Consider the following 20156-nt stretch of genomic DNA (forward strand, 5'->3'; position numbering starts at 1 on the left):
TGGAAGAACATAAAGCAGGAAAAGGATGGAAAAGGGGTGTAAAGCACCTTAACAACCAATGCTAGAGCTGCCTCCCAGATATTTACAATATTTACAATTTTTTTCCTTCTATTTAAGGACTATATTGTTTCATGCTGAAGTGGCTCTCTTTAATAAGATTTAAGCTTGATTACAAAATTAACATCTGTATTTTGATCTTTCCTTTTCTCCTCCCCAATGAGGTAAGAAAAATTACAAGATAGAAGCATTCCACAGAGTGATTTCTGTAATCACACACAAAGTAACAACCACTCACTGCAGCACTGGATGCTTAGGAAACGGAAAGGGTGAAATAAAAGCTTTTGAAAATATTACATGCCTATAAGCCATCAGAAGGTAAATGTATTTGACTGCATAATCATTAGTCAGGAACTGCTTCATATCTTTTTTAAAGATATGAAGTGAATTGATTTTACACAGGTAAAGAAACAAAGTCAGATACAGCATCTATTTCAGAATAATAATAAGATTATTCTTAAATAACTCTTTTACTGTCAAATGTCTTGGCCATTCCAGAACAACTTTCACCTATAAGTCAGTCTGTAGACCTTTAATCTCACACATTTTTTTTTGAGATGAAATACTTTAAAATGTACTCGTATTGAGTATTATACTAATATTCACTCAGCCTTTTAAACATCCACTAGTACTGGGAAAACCTAGTTGCTAGGGCACATAATTTGAAGTAGTATGAAAAATAGACTTGCACTTAAAGATCATTAGAATCATTTAGTCACAGTTACACTACACAGGAAAAGATGGCTTCCCCACTCCATCCTCCCCCTCAGTTCAGGAAGACTTCTAGAACAGACTTGTTTCTACTTTTTTAATAAGTCCATAAAATCCAAGGATATATAAAAGCACATGCAGGTCCATTTACATCAATAGATCATCAGTAAGAAGCTCCAAACATTCCTTGGTATAGGAAAAATGTCTTTAAGACTGAAAGTAATACATAAAACAGGAAACCAGAACTAATAGCTAAGGTGATAACAGCAGCTTTGCTGACATGAATTCCTGGATTGCTCCTGGGATATGGGTAGAGATGCATGTTGTAGATGACACCAAAACCTAATTGAAATACTCTATAGCTTTGGAGAGAACAGTAGGATTGTATTGTTTTAACTCTTTTACTGATCCATTTTAAGTCATATCTACAGATCCACAATTTTCTAAGTATTTCTGCAATTGCAATCTGGATGCTTGGTTTCGTGTTTCTCCAGAAAAAGAGTATATAAATAAACATAATGATATCAGAAAAAGGTATCAGGAAAAGGTACATCAGGCCCACCTTCAAATATCATGAAGAAGAAAAGCAGATTCTTCAACAGTCTGTTCTCTCCAATGCCAATCTGTGAAAAGCTAACTAATTAGTTATTGAAACAGCGAGGCACCACTTTTTGCAAATATCTGCAGATCCTTTAATACAGAACAAGAACAGAAGAAAAAGCCATTGAAAGTACCTTAAAGACTACTCTTCTTTAGCAGTTTGTAACCCAGTTTGTATTCTTGCTTCACCATTCACCTTCCAGTGTTTGTACTTCAAATAAAAAAACAGAAGTAACTCAGATTTCCCTTTTCTCAATAGCTTAGAGACAGTCAGGATATTAGACACATCTAACTGTTCCTACTTCAAGTTATACAGTAACTTAACGTTGCTGTGAAGATGTGCAGGACTGTCATTTTTCTCTCACAACCTATCCATTTTTCCCCTCAATATTTCTTTATTTAGCACACCAAAGCTCTAACATAGCACTTGGGTTTGCTACAAATAATCAGATTCTCCCTTCTTGGAAGAAAATAGGTACTAGAATTTATCTGACTGGCAGGAAGACTGAGATTTTCTCCATCTCCATCTACCTCTATCTACAGAACAGACCGAGCATATACAAAAGTTATAGGTCATATTAGGACTGTGTAAACGCATGTTTATATTCAGCAAAATACAGTAAAATCATTCCTCCTCTGACAATCTTGATCCTTGTAAAAGATTATGTGCTAACAGGGAACTGGAAAAATTTCTATATAGAAATCAGTAAGAGTGAGACTTACAAATATGCAGTGGGATCTCGATTATCAGTCCACAGCCTGTGACAAACACAACAGTTCCTGTTATCTCACTGGCAAGAAGTACTACACTGAGCAACTAGCCATAGTGTATAGTACTATGACTGAATCAGTGGTTAAAGGGTAAATTATTTTTCCATAATTCAATCAGTTTTCCATGAATATCAACTGTCAGGCTTCTCATTTTTGTGATTAAACCTCTGTGGGAATAGATTATTTTCCAAGTTAAGTAGTAACGTAAGTCACACTGCATTTGTTAGATGCTAGCAACAATGAAAGCAGAAACATTAAAAGCAAATTCTCACTACTAATGAAAGCTTCTTAATGATTTCAATACTCTTGTCAGTACAAGTAAATCTCTCATGCTGATCACAATCTTTTTTTTTGATGCTACACTGTGTGTCCAGTGACCACGTAAGTAACACAAAGAAAACTTAGAAAAATTCTTGGAATTTCACAGAAATCAAATAAACGCCCATGGCAACATGCATGGCTCTTACTGCAGTAAAAAGTCAGCACATATTCTTCATCCCATCATTTCTTTTAAAGAAAAGGTGATATTTTGTATTGCTTCACCTATGAGGTAGGTCACACTTCCTTACAAATAGCTTAAATTGGAATTGAAGCCAGCACTAAGCCTGCAACGAGTGCTGCATCACTGTCTGCTCAAGTCATTTATTAAATCACAAACACAAATTCCTCATTTCAAAAGATAAATAGTAAGTCTTTGACAGCAGAGTGTTGTCCGAGTGCAAACTGGTACCTTCTCCTGACAGAGGTCAGCGGAATTCTGGCTTCAGCCTCCAGACACCTTCACCATTTGGGTTCCTATGAAAGGTGCAGAGATTGCGTAGGAGTTCTCTAAAGACACAAGACTGTGCTGCAGGCAGTTTGGACTCAAACTCCTGCAGTATTTCCTGAGTACTAGCCTCACCGTCCACACGGGCCTGGAATGCAATGAAGTTCCGCACATCCACCAGCAATTCATCGTATTCTGTTGAACCTGGGGCTGGAGCTGGTGCTTGGTGAAGATTCTCATCTCCCTCATTCCCTGTCCTTTGTGGTAAAATAAGGTGGTTTCTTGCCCTCATCTTAGCTAATAATGATGAAGAATCTAATACACTAGATGATGATTCCCCAGTTTCCGATTTTCCATCAAAGTGCCCATTGGTACTATTCTTCTTCACATTCTCTTTCTTCATTGTATCTGCATCCTACAAAAAAACCATATAGACCATGTATTTTGAGATCCACAGAATCTGTTTGACAAAATCTGCGTGCTGTTCAGACTTAAATAACATATGTGAGCACATTTGTAATGTACAGTAAAGAGGCAGTATTCTTTAGTCTTAACTTGAATATATACTATAGAACTTAGGAAGTGAAAGTAAAGCATTGCAGATCTTGAGACAGACAAGCGGTGCATGCTGCAGTTTGCTGATTAGACAAGATGTATCAAAGAAAGAAAAATTCACAGAATCATAGAATCACTAAGGTTGGAAAAGACCCACAGGATCATCCAGTCCAACCATTCACCCATCACCAATGGTTCTCGCTAAACCATGTCCCTCAACATAACATCCAAATGTTCCTTGAACACCTCCAGGGTCAGTGACTCCACCACCTCCCTGGGCAGCCCATTCCAGCGCCCCACCACCCTTTCAGAGAAGTAGTAATTTCTTGGGTGACTGAAAATTCTAGAAGTCTACATAATCATATGAAGAATAGGTAAGAGTATAAATGAGTATAAATCAGGTTTGTTGCATAAGTCAGGACATTTCATTTTATATATACATATGTATCTATATTTGTGTATAGATATAAGCTATTAAAAGAGAAATACTAGCTTGTCTTTCTTACCTTGCACTTTTTCACAGGCGATGCACAAGTGGAATGTGAAGAAAGCAGCATAGGGTTTCTTTTTTGACCAAACCGACTCCTAAACATGCAAAAGAATTAATTCCATGAGAAATCACTCTCAATATTAGGATACTTTTGCTAAAGCCAATGACTGGGTTTGCATTCTTGGATTCTCAAGAGTGCTCTACGCAACCTCTCTCTCCTGTACTGTGAAACTGTAATGCTTTTTTATACTTCAGAATGGACTACTTTCTAGCTTCAAAACATGTCATTTTGTCTTATTAAATATTAAAAAAAACCCAAACAAATGAAAAATGATACATGTTACTAAAAATACTGGGTGCGAAAAAGAAATAATACACACCATTCTAAGGAACTCTTCTATTTTTGGATAAGCAGTGTGAGAAGTGAACTTACTTTACTCCTGATGGTGCACCTGAAAGACCACTCACACCTGTCCATGTTGGCACACCAGAAGCAGCTCCTAAGCATCGCTGTCGAGAGACTTTTAAGGCTCTTAGTGCATCTTGGGCCACTCTGTTTGCTTCTGCTTCTACCAGCACATAATCCGCACTGGAAGCTTCCATAATGGCATCATGCTTCATTACACTGTGTACCCCTAGTGAACAGAGCACACAAGAAAAGTTGAAGGAGAACACCTGTTAATTGAAATGGGAATCTTAAATGAATGTCACAATCTTTTTTTTTTTTTTTTTTTTCATTTTCAGATCGATTACATTCAGCACTTCAGTACAGTCATTTCTGGTAAGAGATCCCCCTTCTGTCAGTTGAGCAATCAATTTGACAGTAAACCACATTTGGTGTGCAGATGAGGTCATTATTTACAAAAGACTTAACAATTATGTGGTTAAATTGATCATTTCTATTGTTATGGACAGGACAAACAGAAGTGGAACACTTGCCTAAATGAAGGTTGGTTACATATTTATTTCCAAAATAAACACTGTACTACTTTCATATCCAAAGGAGTTTCTGGAAGGCAATCAGCACACTCCTACCTGAGTTATTTTAACAATGAACATATTAACATGTCATGCTCTCATCTGTAAGCTTTGCACACATCCATTTAAATAGCCTGTCACTGTTGCACAAATCAAATAACAAAAATTACCTGTTTTCTTGAAGAGTTTCTCTAAGACATAATCATCATTTTTCTTTGGGTCTAACTCCTTCTCTTCACTGTCCTCCTTCCTGTAGCGCTTTTGTTTCACCAGGTGAGGAATACGCTCCCCTTCAAACTTGGCATCTTTGTGATGTTTCTTCTTAGACTTCTCTTTATGCCTGTCATGTGATAGCATATCCACTCTATGTTTTGTTTTTGAGGTACATTTATAATGATTATTATCCAATTGCCCATCTTCTGTTTTATCAACCTGCTTTTCCTGAGAACCAGCACCACACAGAAGGCTAAAATCTCCCTCAATATTTTCATTAGCCACTTCATGTTCTTCCTCAGTCACCGTGGCATTCTCTGAAGACTCTACATCACCTGGCAATGATTGGGACAGAGATATATCAGCTCTCTCCAAGCTTTCTTGCTTGCTTTTATTCACTGAATTTATATTTGTAGCAGTTTGTTCAATATCTTTTGCATAGCTCTTTTGATCAAAAGTTTCCAAATTTCCTTTGGCTTCCTCTCTGGTCTCTATGGCTTTAGAAGAATTTGCTATCTGGCTGGTTAAGTGGGAACTAGATGACTTGCTGTACTTTGGTGAGCTGCTTTTTTTAAGATGGAGACCACCTTTCAAAGTGTCATCATCAGCTGGCCTTTCAAGTTTCCGTTTTAATTGGTGTTTGGGGACTTGAACATCTGAACCAGTACCTGAAGGATGAATAAAATTAGTATCAATTTATCAAACACTTCAAACATTTTTTTTTCTATTAAAAATATTAGGAAAAAGTGTACCTGCAAAAATTGCACTTGTTTCTGTCCCCTGAGACACATCTGGGCTGCTCAGAGTAAATAGCTCATAAAGATCATTGGATTTGAAAAAGCGTCTTTGCTTAGGGTCTTTCAGCACTCTGTTTGTTAAAAACTGCTTGAAGATTTGTCTAAAACCAAACAAACCAAAAGTAATTTATGCAGGAAACAATGTCTAGTTATGTGTAAGTACTGACTACAGTACTTAAACAGAAAACTGTATAAGCACAAATGTTACCCTGTAGAATGATTAAACAGTGGGAAGATGATGCTAGTTTCTAAAAGACAATCTTGAGTTGGTAACTTTCAAACAACCAACTAAATTGTTAAGCATGGGGATTTACTGTTTTGCAACAATCCCATAACACAACAGGTAACCACCATCCTGAAATGTCCTGTGAGGCATCCGCTAACTAAGCAATAAATAACTTCACAGCTAGGGTGTTGTTTTTTTTCTTGTCCATTAAAATTGAAAAGCTCACATATGTAGCAATCAGAAAGCTGTTTAAATGAAAAACAAGATCATGTTAAAATGTCATTTTTAATAGTTGAAGGAATCAAAGGCAGTATGGTAGCTCATAGCATAATGGTGAGGACTGGATGGCAATCAGAGAAAAGAGAAAACAGAGGATTTGAGAGGAAGAAAGTCTGCTAGTATTTGTAGATCTACTTTTATGACACTATCATACAACATAATTTTTGAATGTCATAAGCATTATTATTAAATATTAAATGTATTATTAAAAATACATCCCAAATAGAAATGGGAATCAGTTCTAAAGAAGTATTATCGCCATCATTTTGGCTCTGCTGGCATTAAACAAAGACAGTATTTTTAAAACATGTAAAGGTCAAAACTACATTCAAACATCAGCATCATGTATTGCAGTGCACTCATCAGAAGACTTCTGCAGTTTTAAGGAATTAACTGCTTCATAACTTTCTGCATTATTTGCAGAGAGGAAAACATAAGGCAAGGAGAAAAGGCAACTTGCTTAAAGCATGAAGTCTATTGCACTGTCTGTGAAATAAAATAGATTTCTGATGGCTCTCCTGACCCTTAGAGCCTACTTCCTCGATGTGGTCACTGTTGTTCAAACACATGCATGCCAGAGGGATGCAAGCCAATCAACAGCGGATGCTTTGCATCAGTGTGGTAAAGCAGAGAAAAAAAATGCACTCAGTAAGTGCTGGTATTTCATTATTTAGAGCTTTCCATTCATTCACCTGCATTTTCAAAGAGGATATTCCTGTTCTAAATAGCAATACCTAGCAAGAGGATTCCCATGCATGTTGTTCACTTATAATTCATGTGAGCGAAGCTAACTACTGAAAAAGCTGAATGGGAAAGCAAACAAGACTTCATTATTCAGAATTGCAAGCACTTGAAGACTCCAGCTACATTTTTGAATAAATAGCATGAATATGACTGGCAGTTCTTGGGATTTAATTCTTGAATTTTGAAACAATTTGGGAATAAAATAAAATTAGGCTTGAAGCACAGCAAATATATATTCATATAGCACTTATCTTTACATATTCTAAGGATAAAAAAGCTTGCTAATTTCAAATTGCACCTCAGACTTGTCAAGTTTCATTTTCTGAATAAGCAGCACATTTTCTGTGCTAAGGCTTATACTCTCCCTTACCATGAAATCATTGTGTACTGGACCCAGCTGCTAAAACTAAATGAAGTAAGTTTAGCATGTGGGTTTTAGAAGTAGAGCTACACATGCCTGTCATAGTGAAGGCTGGGGGTTGCATTCCATGTGAGCACACACTCAGGTGTGTTATTGTTATACAGTCTCAGGTTTGCTGCAAAAATTTTCTTGAGCACAGGACTATATCATTTTGATCGTTTGAATCATTTTGACTGACCTGTGGTATATCTTCTCTTCAATAGTACCTGCAGTGAGAAGTCTGTACACAGTCACTTGTTTCTTTTGACCTATTCTCCAAGCACGTTCACGAGCCTGGAACACACAAGGTTTGGTTACCATACGTTAGCCTTCTAGATGTGTTTGACAGGGAGCTAACAATAGCAGCATATCAAACCTAGTTTGGACATTTAACAAGTTCAACTAGCTGTATCGTTGTAGTATTTCTACAGTATTAGAACAACTAACTCAGGAGAAAGTATATGTATACAGGAAGACAAGAAACTAATCGTAATAAGAGACCTGTGCAAAATCTAAAGAAAAAATTAACATCTTAAAATCAGAACTCATTCCTAAGGTAAATACTTTAAATAGACTTGTTCTGAAACAAAGTTATTTCAGAAGTCATTTTTAATATCTTTAAAATTTTCTCCTTTTTTCTAAACTGAAAACTTTCATAAAAAACTGTCAAAGCAACCACTAAAACAGACCTTTCTAGGTCTGCATACTTGCAGATCTCAGAGCTATTCAGGATTTCTTTCCATCAAAAATAATATATTTCTCTCAAACATGTAAGCCCCAAGTACTGTTAAGGGATCTGGTAATCCAGAGTCTCATCCTTAAAAGCATCTTCTCCTAAAGACATAGCTACATATGACCAGTGATAAAGTCAACTTAAGCAAAATTTTTCTCCTTTTCTTACTCTGCATTGCCACAATGAATAGTCATGTCAGTTCCATGGCTGAACAGCTGCATTCTTCCTTGCAAAACATCTAGTATGTTTATTTATTAGGAAAACAAACAAACAAAAAACAACAAACAAGCCATTTCAATTGTTTGTTTTGCTGCATTGATTATATGAGTCCACACTATCGAAGAGTGGTAAGATGTAACAATATAAAGGGGATGTGGTGGGAACCACTGACAATAGCTTTTCCAAAAGAGCAATCATAACATGGAACTGTCCCCTAATTGACCACTGCTGGCAACAACAACTTAGAAAGAACAACACAGTGTTTTAACACTGAGGAAACAGATCTCATTCTATCTTCAGTTTTACTTCAATGTAGCTGTTGAACAGAATGCGATGAACAAACTCACTTGTGTGTCCGTACTGGGATTCCAGTCTGGATCATAAATAATAACCCTGTCAGCACCAGTCAAATTAACTCCAATACCACCAACACGAGTTGTCAGAAGAAAAATAAATATGGATTTGTCCTGTAATACAGAACAGAACTTATTTAAAAGAAGATTTACCCAAGTACAAGAACATTTTTGTTATGTCCTGCATTCTTTTATTATTATTATTATTTGCAAAGATCCAAGGAGAGCTACATTTCCTTGTTTACCTAAATATCACTTTTGACAAATACAAGTAGTTTGATCTAATTTTCCTTATTGTTGCTCAATAAACTTACTTTTCCTTTTCAACGCTTTTTTTTCTTAGCAGAAATTTTTTATTAAACCAACAATGACATATTCCCCTTCACATTAAGTGGTTTCATTTGACTGAACTTCCCAAATGCAAAGTATTTAAAAACAGATAAAAAATGAATACCAGTAATTCAAGCTAAGCTCAGACACCATATTCTATAATAGGCATTAGCATATGGGATCAAACATCTCACCTCATTGTATCTTGTTATAAGGGGTTGTCTGGATGCTATTGTTGTAGTGCCATCCATCCTGAGGTAGGAATAGTTTCTGTCTCTCACAAAGACTTCAAGGATCTGCAGCATCTGTTGTGATAGAAAAAAACAATGAAAGCCAGATGTGAAGACTAAACAGACAGCTGATGGAGTTGTGAGAATTTCTGGTACTAAATGCAATGCCAGTCAAACAAACAAGAAAAAAACCAAACAATTTATGAATCTTAAGTTAGCAGAAAATTCATCAACTTATTGTAATAGGAGTAAACTAAAGAGTAGTTATTTCATTGCTGAATGGAAGATTGGAATGTTTGTGTGTGGCATAGGAAACCATGTCCTGTAATCTCAAGCCAATTTAACCAGGTAAGTGGTTCAGCATTCCAGGGAAACCATGTAAGACAAAATAATGAATATAGAGAGAAAAATGAATGAAGGTCACTGACTGTACTACTGGCCCAAAGCACACAACTCTTAGGATTAGATGTTAATTGACCACCAGTTTGATCCTGAAATTATGCAGAAGGGGCAATAGATACATCACCATTACTTCAGGCTAGTACTGTATGGTTACAACTAATACAAGCCTTGACTCAGTATATTCAACTTGAGCAACAGTTGCCACAACACTGTCCTTCCAATAAAGCTTGTGAGCTATGAAACTGGTATTCAATTATTCCAATGACATTAGACTTTTTTTTTCCCTCCAGTAACATGTTAATTTTATAAGAAGGTCACCAAAAATAACTGTTTTAAATTACAAGTCCTGTCAGGACAATCATACTTTTCAGTTTTACTAATAAGAAAACAAAAAGCAATGAGCTCATCTTACCTGTCTTGACTGAGTGAAAAACAACACTCTGTGACCTTGCTTGTGCCATATTTTCAGCAAGGACTCTACCACTATCATTTTTCCAGAACGTTTCCAATATCCAAACTGATCTGCTTCCTCCAAGTCAGCATCTGGTAAGCACTTCAAAATCTTGGGACCACCAGAGAAGAGGTCAGGGTGGTTGCAAATCTTCCTCAAAGCTACTAGTCCTGAGAAAACCTAAACAACAGAAAATATCTTTTTTATTGCTTGACAACTACTTACATCTACATGCGTTGTGAATGAGAAATAACAATGGATTGACCTAATCATAAACAAGACGAGTGTTTTTAATAGTCGTTTGCTCTTTAGAAGAACTAGTGGATGCCAATACTTTCATGTCATGTTACATTTTGGAAAAGTCAGTATAGAAGAAGGTCAATGAAAATATATTACTGTGAGTCTTTTCTGATGACAAGGTTAAGTGAATTCTGTGAAAATTTCCACATTAGCAGAAGCAGCCCCTAGTTGTTGTTCATGGTCAAGCTTTTGTTATTCAAAACACAAAAAAAATCCATCAAGTTCATTCAATTAAATTATTGTGTCCGTCCTATCTCCCCTCTGTCTCCTTGTGTTAGCAAGTATTTTCAAACAGACCTTGAGGACAGCAGGCAAACCCTTTGGAATACATGGCAGCAAAGAACAGCTGAGTCAACATACTTAAGTAAATACACAGTGCTGAAAGCGACCACTTTTGATATGATGCTAGAAGAGTTCTGTTCGGTTACTCATTTAATTCAACTGACATTAATTCATCTGCTATAACTGGCACTCAAAAAAACTGGTTTGAATGAAGGTAATCCCTCCATCTTCCATAACTGAAAATCAGATGAGCCAACACATTATTTATTTTAGTCTGGTCATGCCATTACATAGGGACCCAAATTCTACACTCCACAGGAAGGAAAAAAAAAAAAGAAAAGCAGACATCCACAAAAGCAGAACTGAGATTGAATGCATTTCCCTTTCTGCTTAGAAACCAGTGAGAAGAAAGTGAACATCAATTGGTGACTTTATCCATCAAACTCTCCCTGTCATCAACCTTAATTAATGCCAACCTGCATGTCTCCATTGAGAATCTGGTAGACTTCTTTAGAGTCAATGAAATTTTGATAGACTCGACGCTGCTCATCTGTCAAACGACAAAAGAGGACCTACCAAAACAAAACAAGCAAACAGCTTAAGTTCAACTTGTAAACACCAGACTTTGCAAATTTTCAAGTTTTCCAATATGGAATTTGCTACAATGATGCTTCACAGACATGCCTGACATACTGAATTATAACAATCTCTGTACAGTGTCTTTTAAATTAAACTTTGTGAAAATTTTTAGAGAAAGAACATAAATGTTGAGATGAGTTTCATCATTTTTCTGTGCCCTTACACAGTTTTTACCTTTTCCTTTCATATTGCTTTAGTTTTGGAAATGCTGCCATTTTCTAGCTTTACTGAGCTTACCATGCAGTATTAGCATTTTCTCAAAAGTACTTTTATAAGAAACGCTTTCCACCATGTGTTTGTTTTGTTCCTTACAACTTGTAAATTGTCATTACCTCATGGGAAAACAACATGTTGGAACACACAATTTGTACTGTCATTATATGCTCACACTCTAAGGCTAATGATTCTTCAGATGATCTCATGAGCTAAAATGGAATAAAATCACTTCCTCACAACCTGAAAGGCTCTCAACATTATGATGGAAATCAAACTTACATAGTGCCCCAACTGATAATAATAAAAATAAAATTTGTTAAATCTACTTATGACTTCATTATTTAGAGTAAGTAGTCCAGGTTCTTAAGTAAATAGAAATTAAAATTTGATTTAAAAAGGCCATTGAACTGCACAGTAGAAACTGAGTATGCTCTATTAATTACTTATGTCTTACAAAAAAGCATGACTGCTTCTCTTTTAGAGGGAACAGACAGAAAGGGAAAGAGTTAGGAAAAGATAAGAAAGCCCAATGCTTTGAAACCCGACAGGCAGGACAGTCTAATTGTAGTACGCATTTGCAGGAATTTCATTTATTTAAATAATCCTTACAACCTCCTCAGCTTTGAGTCAAAACATTTCCTAAAAAAAATTCCACCTCTTTGTAGTGTAAACAGTAAGTTCTAGAGCAAAAGACTAGAGCTTTGGAAACTTACTACAATTTACAAGTCCAGCTAACTTGCAACATGAGGAACTGCAGTATATTTCTCTAATGTTTGCAGTGCAAGTTAACCGTTTTACAGCAGGAAACAATGCTGAATGTTCAAGAGATGCACCATTCTAAAACACTTGTGGTGCACCTGTGAGCTATGAGGACTGTAGTAAACAAGTCTGATCACACTTCAGATAGCCTTTGTTTTTAGATAAGAGTGTACATGTTTAGGCTTTGTAAGATTGAGAACATTTAATGCTCAGAAAACAGAGGAAAAGAATAAGCAACTTAAAAGCTCTCTGTCTCGTCCATAGTTAAAATAGCCTTTCAACTGCTATCAGCACAGAAGGGCCGAACTTTGAAGAGGAAGAGGGCACAGATCCAATAGTAACAACAAGCAAACCTGTTCATTTTTATCAGGAAGTGAAAGGCTCATTTTAACATCAGCCTTCATTCTTCGCAGCAGGTAAGGGTTAATGGTGTCCCGTAGCACACATGCACATTTGTATGCAGTTTTTACCTGAAAAAGGAAGAAAAGTCAAAAATTGTATTTTGATTCTTAATATTCTAGCAACACACAAAAATAAAAACTAGTAACAGGAAACTCCTCATTTATGAGATGGTTTATGATTGATGTGATCCTACAGTTACCTACTTAACAACTGCAATAAAATTCACATTAGCTGCAATAAACACCACATAAATAACTTTCCCGAGATACCACTGATTTATCTTGACTAACTCAGTGGAATTTCAGAGATCAGAAGTGAGATTTCTTTCAAAAAAAAAAAAACCAATCTGAATTTAAACTTGCACAGAACCAAAATCTGCATGAATAACTGCTAACACACATGCTGAAGATCAAGAGAAAAAAAAAGAGGCCTGAAGCAACAGCAGTTACTAGACAATAAGTGAAGATTAGTGTCCACTTGAGACTATTAAAAAAAAAAAAATCGGTACAAGAAAATCCCCATGATCACAGAAACTAAAGGTCACTCCAGCCTCAAATGGAACATATGGTTCTATAATGGGTAATGGATGTGTGAGATGGGTATTAACTGTACATAATGGCTAAAAATACCTTTATTTTGCTTTAAGAAAAATGAAGAATACAATAAATTATTGATGTGTAAAAAAAACAAATTGGCTGTCCAATTAAGTAAATTACTAAGCTTTGGACAAGGGAAGCACTTAAGCTCGAAAAGAAAATAAAACTTTAGAAAATAAAACTTTAGTATGTGCAAAATATTTTGAATAATATTTAAAAGCAAATATTTAAATTTGAAACTTTTAGTTTACAGATTACTGAAGAGTTTAACTATTAGCTAACTTGAAATGTGCTTAAGATGTCAGACAACCACAACTACAAATATTAATAAGAGTACTTACCCAGAAGATAACATTCTAAACAATTTCTGCTTTCAAATTAAATAGTTTATATAGTCTCAGGGTTTCTGAAACCTATTTCAGTTTTGTAAAATGAAAATAGCTTTCAGTTTTGACTGAAGCATTCCTCCAAAGCATCTGAAATAATTTGTTGAAGCTTGAAATCAAATGGGAAAGTTCTATTTAAATACATGAAAATCTAAGATTTGTCTTTTCCCCACACTTGCACATCCCTACTTCATTTCAGACAATACTTATAATGATTCCAACTTTCTTGACAATAAACATTTGTATTTATTTTTTATCCCTATATAGAAAAAATGATCTCATTTTGTTGAACAATTTTTTTTCCCCACATACACAGAAGTAAAACATAGATGTATGACTATCGTTCGTGTGTAGAACGCACAGCAAGAAGTACACTTAAAAAAAAAAAAATCAAGTCTTGAAACAACAGAACTGTGTCTAGTGAAATTTTCAATGCATTTACCTGCACAGGAGAGGCATTGGAGTATCCTCCCATGGTTATTGGAACAGAAAATTGCTCCATGAACACAGGTAGTGTTCCCAGTTTCCCTGGGAATACAAAGTCAAAGAGGGACCAGAGCTCCTTCAAGTTATTTTGCATAGGGGAACCAGATAAGATGATGCGATGGGGTGTGCGGAACTATTAATAAAAAGAGAAACAAAATTAAGCCACTGTCACTGCTCATAGAGTAACACAACTCCTGTCTCAGAGGATTTTCAATTTCACCACCGATGAATTCTCATTTTAAAATAATATGTGGTCTCACGCTCCTGAAAGAACCAACATTCTGTGAGATATCACCTGTAAACTCTTAGCAGAAAATAAACACCAACAATAGTTGTTCCTGATAGTTGTTCCTAATGGTAAATTCCTCACAATTCAATGTTTGATGATTTTCTCTGTCTTACCTCTATAAATACTGATGCAAACTCATTTAAAATATTAACTAAATTAAACAGTCAAATACACACTGATGCTATTTATGCTTTTACTCCTTATTAATGGTGGTTGGTATAATACAGGCTATTAGATTTTGGAAGGCAACTCCCACCCCTCAAAAAATAATCTTCCATTTGTTTTGATAAAGTACCTGCTTGCATGCAAGTGTGACTGCAGCATTTGGATTTCGGATTTTGTGACCCTCATCCAAAATCACATAATGCCAGTCATAGCTGTGGATGTTATCTTGCATCAGTCGAATGTATGAATAAGACGTAATTAAAATTCCATGGCATGAAGCAATTTCTCGAATTAGTTTCACCTAAAAACAAAAAGGGGAAGGTGTCAGTAACACAACGAGACTGAAAATTCAGACTTGCTGAAGTACATACAAAAGATACACACAAAAAGTTCTGAAAGAGCAGAACAATCTTCTTCACAAAGAAAATCAGTGTAGAAAAGTCTTTGATGACATGACTTATCTATAAAAAAAATTGAAGCACTTGGGAACTGTGATAGAACAGAACTGATAAGAAGGATCCAGTTTTTTCTTCCAAAGGCAATACCTGTAACTCAAACATGAAATTTCATCCAAGTAATTAGATTCTTGGAATTCTCCTATATGCACTTTACAAATCTACCTTTGTGTACTGCATCCAATATATAACAGAACTTTAGAAGAAAATAAAAAAGTGAAAAACTAGAACAACAAATTATTTGTTAAATCCTTAATTTTGTCATAACTTTCTTATTAATAGGATTTTTCAGGTATTCCTGATTTATTTTTTTATTAGCCACTTTATTTTTTTATTAATACTTCCCTAGTAAGCTATATTCTTTCCCCTGTTATTTTACTAGCCTTTTTAGCTGCAGGGCTGGACCTGTCTTTATCACCTTCATTGAATACGTTCACAGCAACCACAGTACTCAAGAATCTAATTTTTCCTGCATTTATCCTTCATGTATAAATCTAGTTGAAAAGTGATTTCACTATACATGAAGGAAAAGAACACAGAATGTTATTTGCATGGATTTAGGTAAATCCATCAAGGTGTTTAGCTGCTACAGAAACCAATTGAAGTTAGGTGCTTAAATATCTTTGCGTATCAGGACATAAATTAGTTTGTTGAAGCTCACATTAGAAAGGGAAAACAAAACCAATTTTTTTTTTCATCCCCCCCCAGGGGAATATCCTGACTATTATCTTTTTTCTAGTATATTGTGTTTATACAAGTAGGAAAATAGGACTTGGTGTTTAGATGCTACCATAAATGCTGAAAAAAACCATCAATCCAGCCCATGTGTAAGACATATACATGGTAACCATCAATTCTAAACTTTTGTTTAAAATTACTCTCAATAGTCAAGTTGCGTGCAGAAGTAATCCCTGTCTTCAGGGAGAGGATGTCCAAGTTAGCTCAAATTCTGTGGAAACTGAAGTTCATTCTGTATTAAGAGCTTCATGACCTTCATGCCTTTTTACATAGGAATTCAGTATTAGGGCACACTAAGCAGCTACTTGGTAGTTTTCCAAGAGCTTCACATGTTCATCCCTGATGCTGAGCCTACAGTGGGAAAATGAAAGGGAATTTCATCACTGATTTAATGTATGCCACATTAGCAGATGGGTAAAAACAGAACATGATGAACTTTAAGGCAATTCTGTATTAAAGAAATAGTGAATGTAGTTTAAATATACACAAAGTAGAACCACCACAAAATTTAGTTAGAGTGGAAAATAATAAAAGAGGAAAATAATAAGATTCCTAAAATACCTACACATTCTAAAACATTAAGGACACTTCTTGAAGTGACTTGATAAGGAAAAAGTCTTCATGGACTCTGGTGTGCCCATGATCTCTTCTTATAAAATTTCTTACAATAACTTCTTGCTCAGAGATATAATCCAAGACTAAAAAAACCTCTTCTGCAATTAACTTTTCATGAATTTCTACCTTCTGATTATCACCACCTCAGACAACATGCAGCATTAAATAATGTTGACATCACGACTGTCAAGAAAATATGCAATCTTTATAACAACATATATTACAGATATAGTAGGAATTCTAGGCAGGTGGGAACATTCAAAGCTAAATTCTACCTGGTGCACTGCCCACAGTTTGCAGTGGCATCCTGCAGCCTCAGCAGTGGCCTATCATAGAATATCGCACACATCTCTACCCAAACACTTAAGACAAATCATCTCGGGCGATTTCAAATTAAAAGCTTGTAAAATATGTAACCTCTCCTAGTTTTTGCAATTAATAGGGTATGTCTGCAATTAGCCTGACTTACGGAATGCTACACTGTTGTCATTAAAAGATGTTTTGTGAAAGTGCTGCTGTTATTATGGAGGCTCAAGAGACCAATCCCTCCTAGAGGGCAAGCAGTGGACTAGCAGAAAGCAACAGCCATAAATCACGCTGTCAGGTAGCACAGAGAACAGAAGTGAAACACAGGCACATGAAGGCCATTGACTGTAAACACACCACAGCAGAATCCTAGTCAGGATTTACTGAACCTGTAATTAATTAAAGTTTCCTTCAAGCTAAATTTTTAATAAACAAGGATTTCTGCTGACAACGAAGAAATACAACACCACAATTTTAACAGCTCATACTACAACACCTATTAACTGTTGTTTTACTGTACTGGGGACTTTCTAGAAGGTTGCCCTGGAATAATTTAGAACCTTTTAAAACATGGTAATGGATTTAACATTGGACATGCCATTTTGAAGCTGTGGCACTTCAGAATTTACACTATTTTACCATGTATTCTTTAATTCACAGACCTGTTTGGTCAGACTCAAGATATGTTGGCATTATTTTTATATTTGTTTTCTTGGGAATGCATTTCAGTGAAACATTTCAGCTCATAATCTGTTAAACTGAAAAAAAAATTACAAGATTAAGTTCAGCTCAGAGACAAATCCTGCTAATGCTAAGACAGTTGTTCTCTAGCTTTGAAATTCTGAACTCTGGTACTTAAAAACATGCTAATGAATACAAGAACAATCAAATAGATATAATAAGGCTGGTATTATAGTTTTGTTCAGTATAGTATTTCAGGCTTTTACCTTTCAAGGACAGTATTTCCACCTACGATGGTGATGCCATTGATTGCATTGATAATTGACTCATCTTCTCTGGGATGCACATAATGTACAAAGACTAGAAGACTTTCAGCAAATAACATTGCTTAAGGCTAAAATGTTTCAGTGATGTATTCTATGGACAAACCTTGAAGAAAGCTTTTTCACCCTGCTGATGACCTTTCAGTAGCTACAAGTTGGTTTCCGAAGCTACAAAACCACAATTGTTTTAAATGAAGCAGATACAGAAATCAGATTTATCTTTTTAGCTGTTAAAGTAGTCTTTTTAAATAATACTTAAAGGAACACGAACTCTTCCATAGTATTATGTATTATAATGTTAACATTTTTAAATAGAAATATTATGTAACACCAGACTCAAAGAATTAGACTAATGATAGATATGAAATTCTCTAAACTTTGACATACCTTTAAGGCACACTTGAACTCACCAAGATAATACCTAGTCTCTTGCATGACTATATCACTTATCAATCAAAAGTGCACTGTTCAGCAGTCTTTTCACCATCTCATAACCAACCATTAAGCCCAGAGATCCATAAATTCAGCCTATAAAACCTCTAATATTTCCCTACCCCCAACCAAACAATCTAAATGGCACCATGAAGAGGCTTCAACAGAACACATTACAATGTTTAATAATGTAAATGTTGCAATAAAATGAGCTAGAGCACTTACTACATATTTCAGAGGAATGTTATTTGTTGTGGCACGATACAAAGTTTATCTGAGTTGAACCCCTAGCACAGAAAAGAATCGACAGCTAAAATTAAGGCTTTATTATCAGTTATGCCAATAACTTTAATCTTTGTAATCTACTGTGAGGGTAGAAGACAAAAATTTTCAGCGTGCAAAGTCAACTTCAAGTAGGTGGTTCCACAGGTGCAAGCATCATGAAGGGATGATCGCTTTTGAGCGCTGCATTTTCCCCAGTGTCTGACTAGAATAAATGAACACATAGGTAAGGCTTAACAGACTGGATCACATTACCAACTGAAAGAAATAACATCAGTGATATTTGTGCCAAATATTGACAAATTAAAAATTCAGCCTTGATCTCAAGAATACAGCCTCCTTTCACATTTGAGATGTTAAATCAAGATAACTGAAGTACATCATTCCTCTCAGATTGTATACCTTTATACAAATGCTCATGTATTATCAGCTTTGAAAAAAAAAAAATAGACAAGTTCTCTGTACAGAAGGCTTTCTTTCCCATGTCCCCCTTTTTAACTGTAAATAAATATTTTTGATATGCTATACTGGATATACTACTTTATTTTCCTTCATTATTAAGGGTGTCAGAGCTCTTGGTATTTTCAAGTCAGTTTACGCTACATCAGGTTTGAGTGTAAACTACTGCAGAAGGTTAATAGCATAAAACAGCACCAAAGGACACAGCCACAATTGCTGTACTGCACTCAAACTGAAAACTGACTTTATGGAGAAGGACTACTACTTCAACCTGATTCTTCCCATGACACCCAATTTACTCACATTAATCATCACAGAAGAACAAAACGATCTTCTGTTATCACAAATGGAGAGGGAATAAAATCAAGCGTTACATTCTGTCCAGATGGCCTCAGACTAGATCTGAAGTCTTGGAAACCTATCCAACTTCTTGTTGCGCCTACCTTCCATCATCTAAAGTACCAGTTACCAGTTTGCTTTCCCTTGAGGATAGCCGAAGGCTGATGACAGCTGTTAGCTCTTTCAGCCACAAAATACTGCCTTGCCTTATGGTACACCTGTCATTACTAAACTCTTTTCCTCCGTAATTCTCATTCATTAACTTTAAGATCAATATATCTTCATTTTTCTGAAATCATTTGTTCCTCTTCCACAGGCTTGCACAGAATAAGTTGCAATACTGTACATAATCATGAGCAACCCAATGCCCAATTACTACAAGCTAAAGCACTTCACAAAATCCATGAAGATATTCTTTGTCTGATGCCCAGTTAATTCAGGGGACAACAGCCTTCTTCTACCAGTCCTTTTGTTAGCCCAGAGGCTGTAGTAACCTTTCTTACTCCGAAAATGAAGAGCAGCTTTCAGTTCCATGACCCTGTCTGCTCACAAACTAATTGTCACCTAACTATCCAGCACAAATTTCATACACTTGGTAATAAACCACAGTTCACTATCAGAACAATAGACCAATCCTAGAACTGTCAATTTAATTCCAAGCATGTCTGTGCATTATTGAGACCACACATGCACACTGTCTT

At 35.7% G+C, this 20156-nt stretch overlaps 1 protein-coding gene across 2 annotated transcripts in view; it reads right to left on the reverse strand.

Moving 5' to 3' along the window:
- Positions 1-464: 464 nt before the first annotated feature.
- ERCC6 (ERCC excision repair 6, chromatin remodeling factor) overlaps positions 465-20156 on the reverse strand; it is a 47180-nt gene continuing 27488 nt past the window's right edge. Inside the window, exons 10-23 of one of the 2 annotated variants that reach the window (XM_031607724.2) lie at positions 14956-15126; positions 14328-14504; positions 12855-12971; positions 11364-11459; positions 10267-10485; positions 9417-9527; positions 8887-9006; positions 7787-7881; positions 5894-6039; positions 5099-5809; positions 4384-4585; positions 3967-4045; positions 3041-3320; positions 465-2934 (exon numbers count right to left, since the gene is read on the reverse strand). In XM_031607724.2, the coding sequence (XP_031463584.2) occupies positions 2903-2934; positions 3041-3320; positions 3967-4045; positions 4384-4585; positions 5099-5809; positions 5894-6039; positions 7787-7881; positions 8887-9006; positions 9417-9527; positions 10267-10485; positions 11364-11459; positions 12855-12971; positions 14328-14504; positions 14956-15126 (2556 nt within the window). In that variant the 3' untranslated portion in view covers positions 465-2902. Of the gene's footprint in view, positions 3321-3966; positions 4046-4383; positions 4586-5098; positions 5810-5893; positions 6040-7786; positions 7882-8886; positions 9007-9416; positions 9528-10266; positions 10486-11363; positions 11460-12854; positions 12972-14327; positions 14505-14955; positions 15127-20156 lie in introns of both variants that reach the window. The other variant, XM_031607723.2, reaches the window with a different exon arrangement.

This window comes from Phasianus colchicus, chromosome 8, assembly GCF_987193195.1.
Source record: "Phasianus colchicus chromosome 8, bPhaCol1.hap1.1, whole genome shotgun sequence".
Taxonomy (NCBI): domain Eukaryota; kingdom Metazoa; phylum Chordata; class Aves; order Galliformes; family Phasianidae; genus Phasianus; species Phasianus colchicus.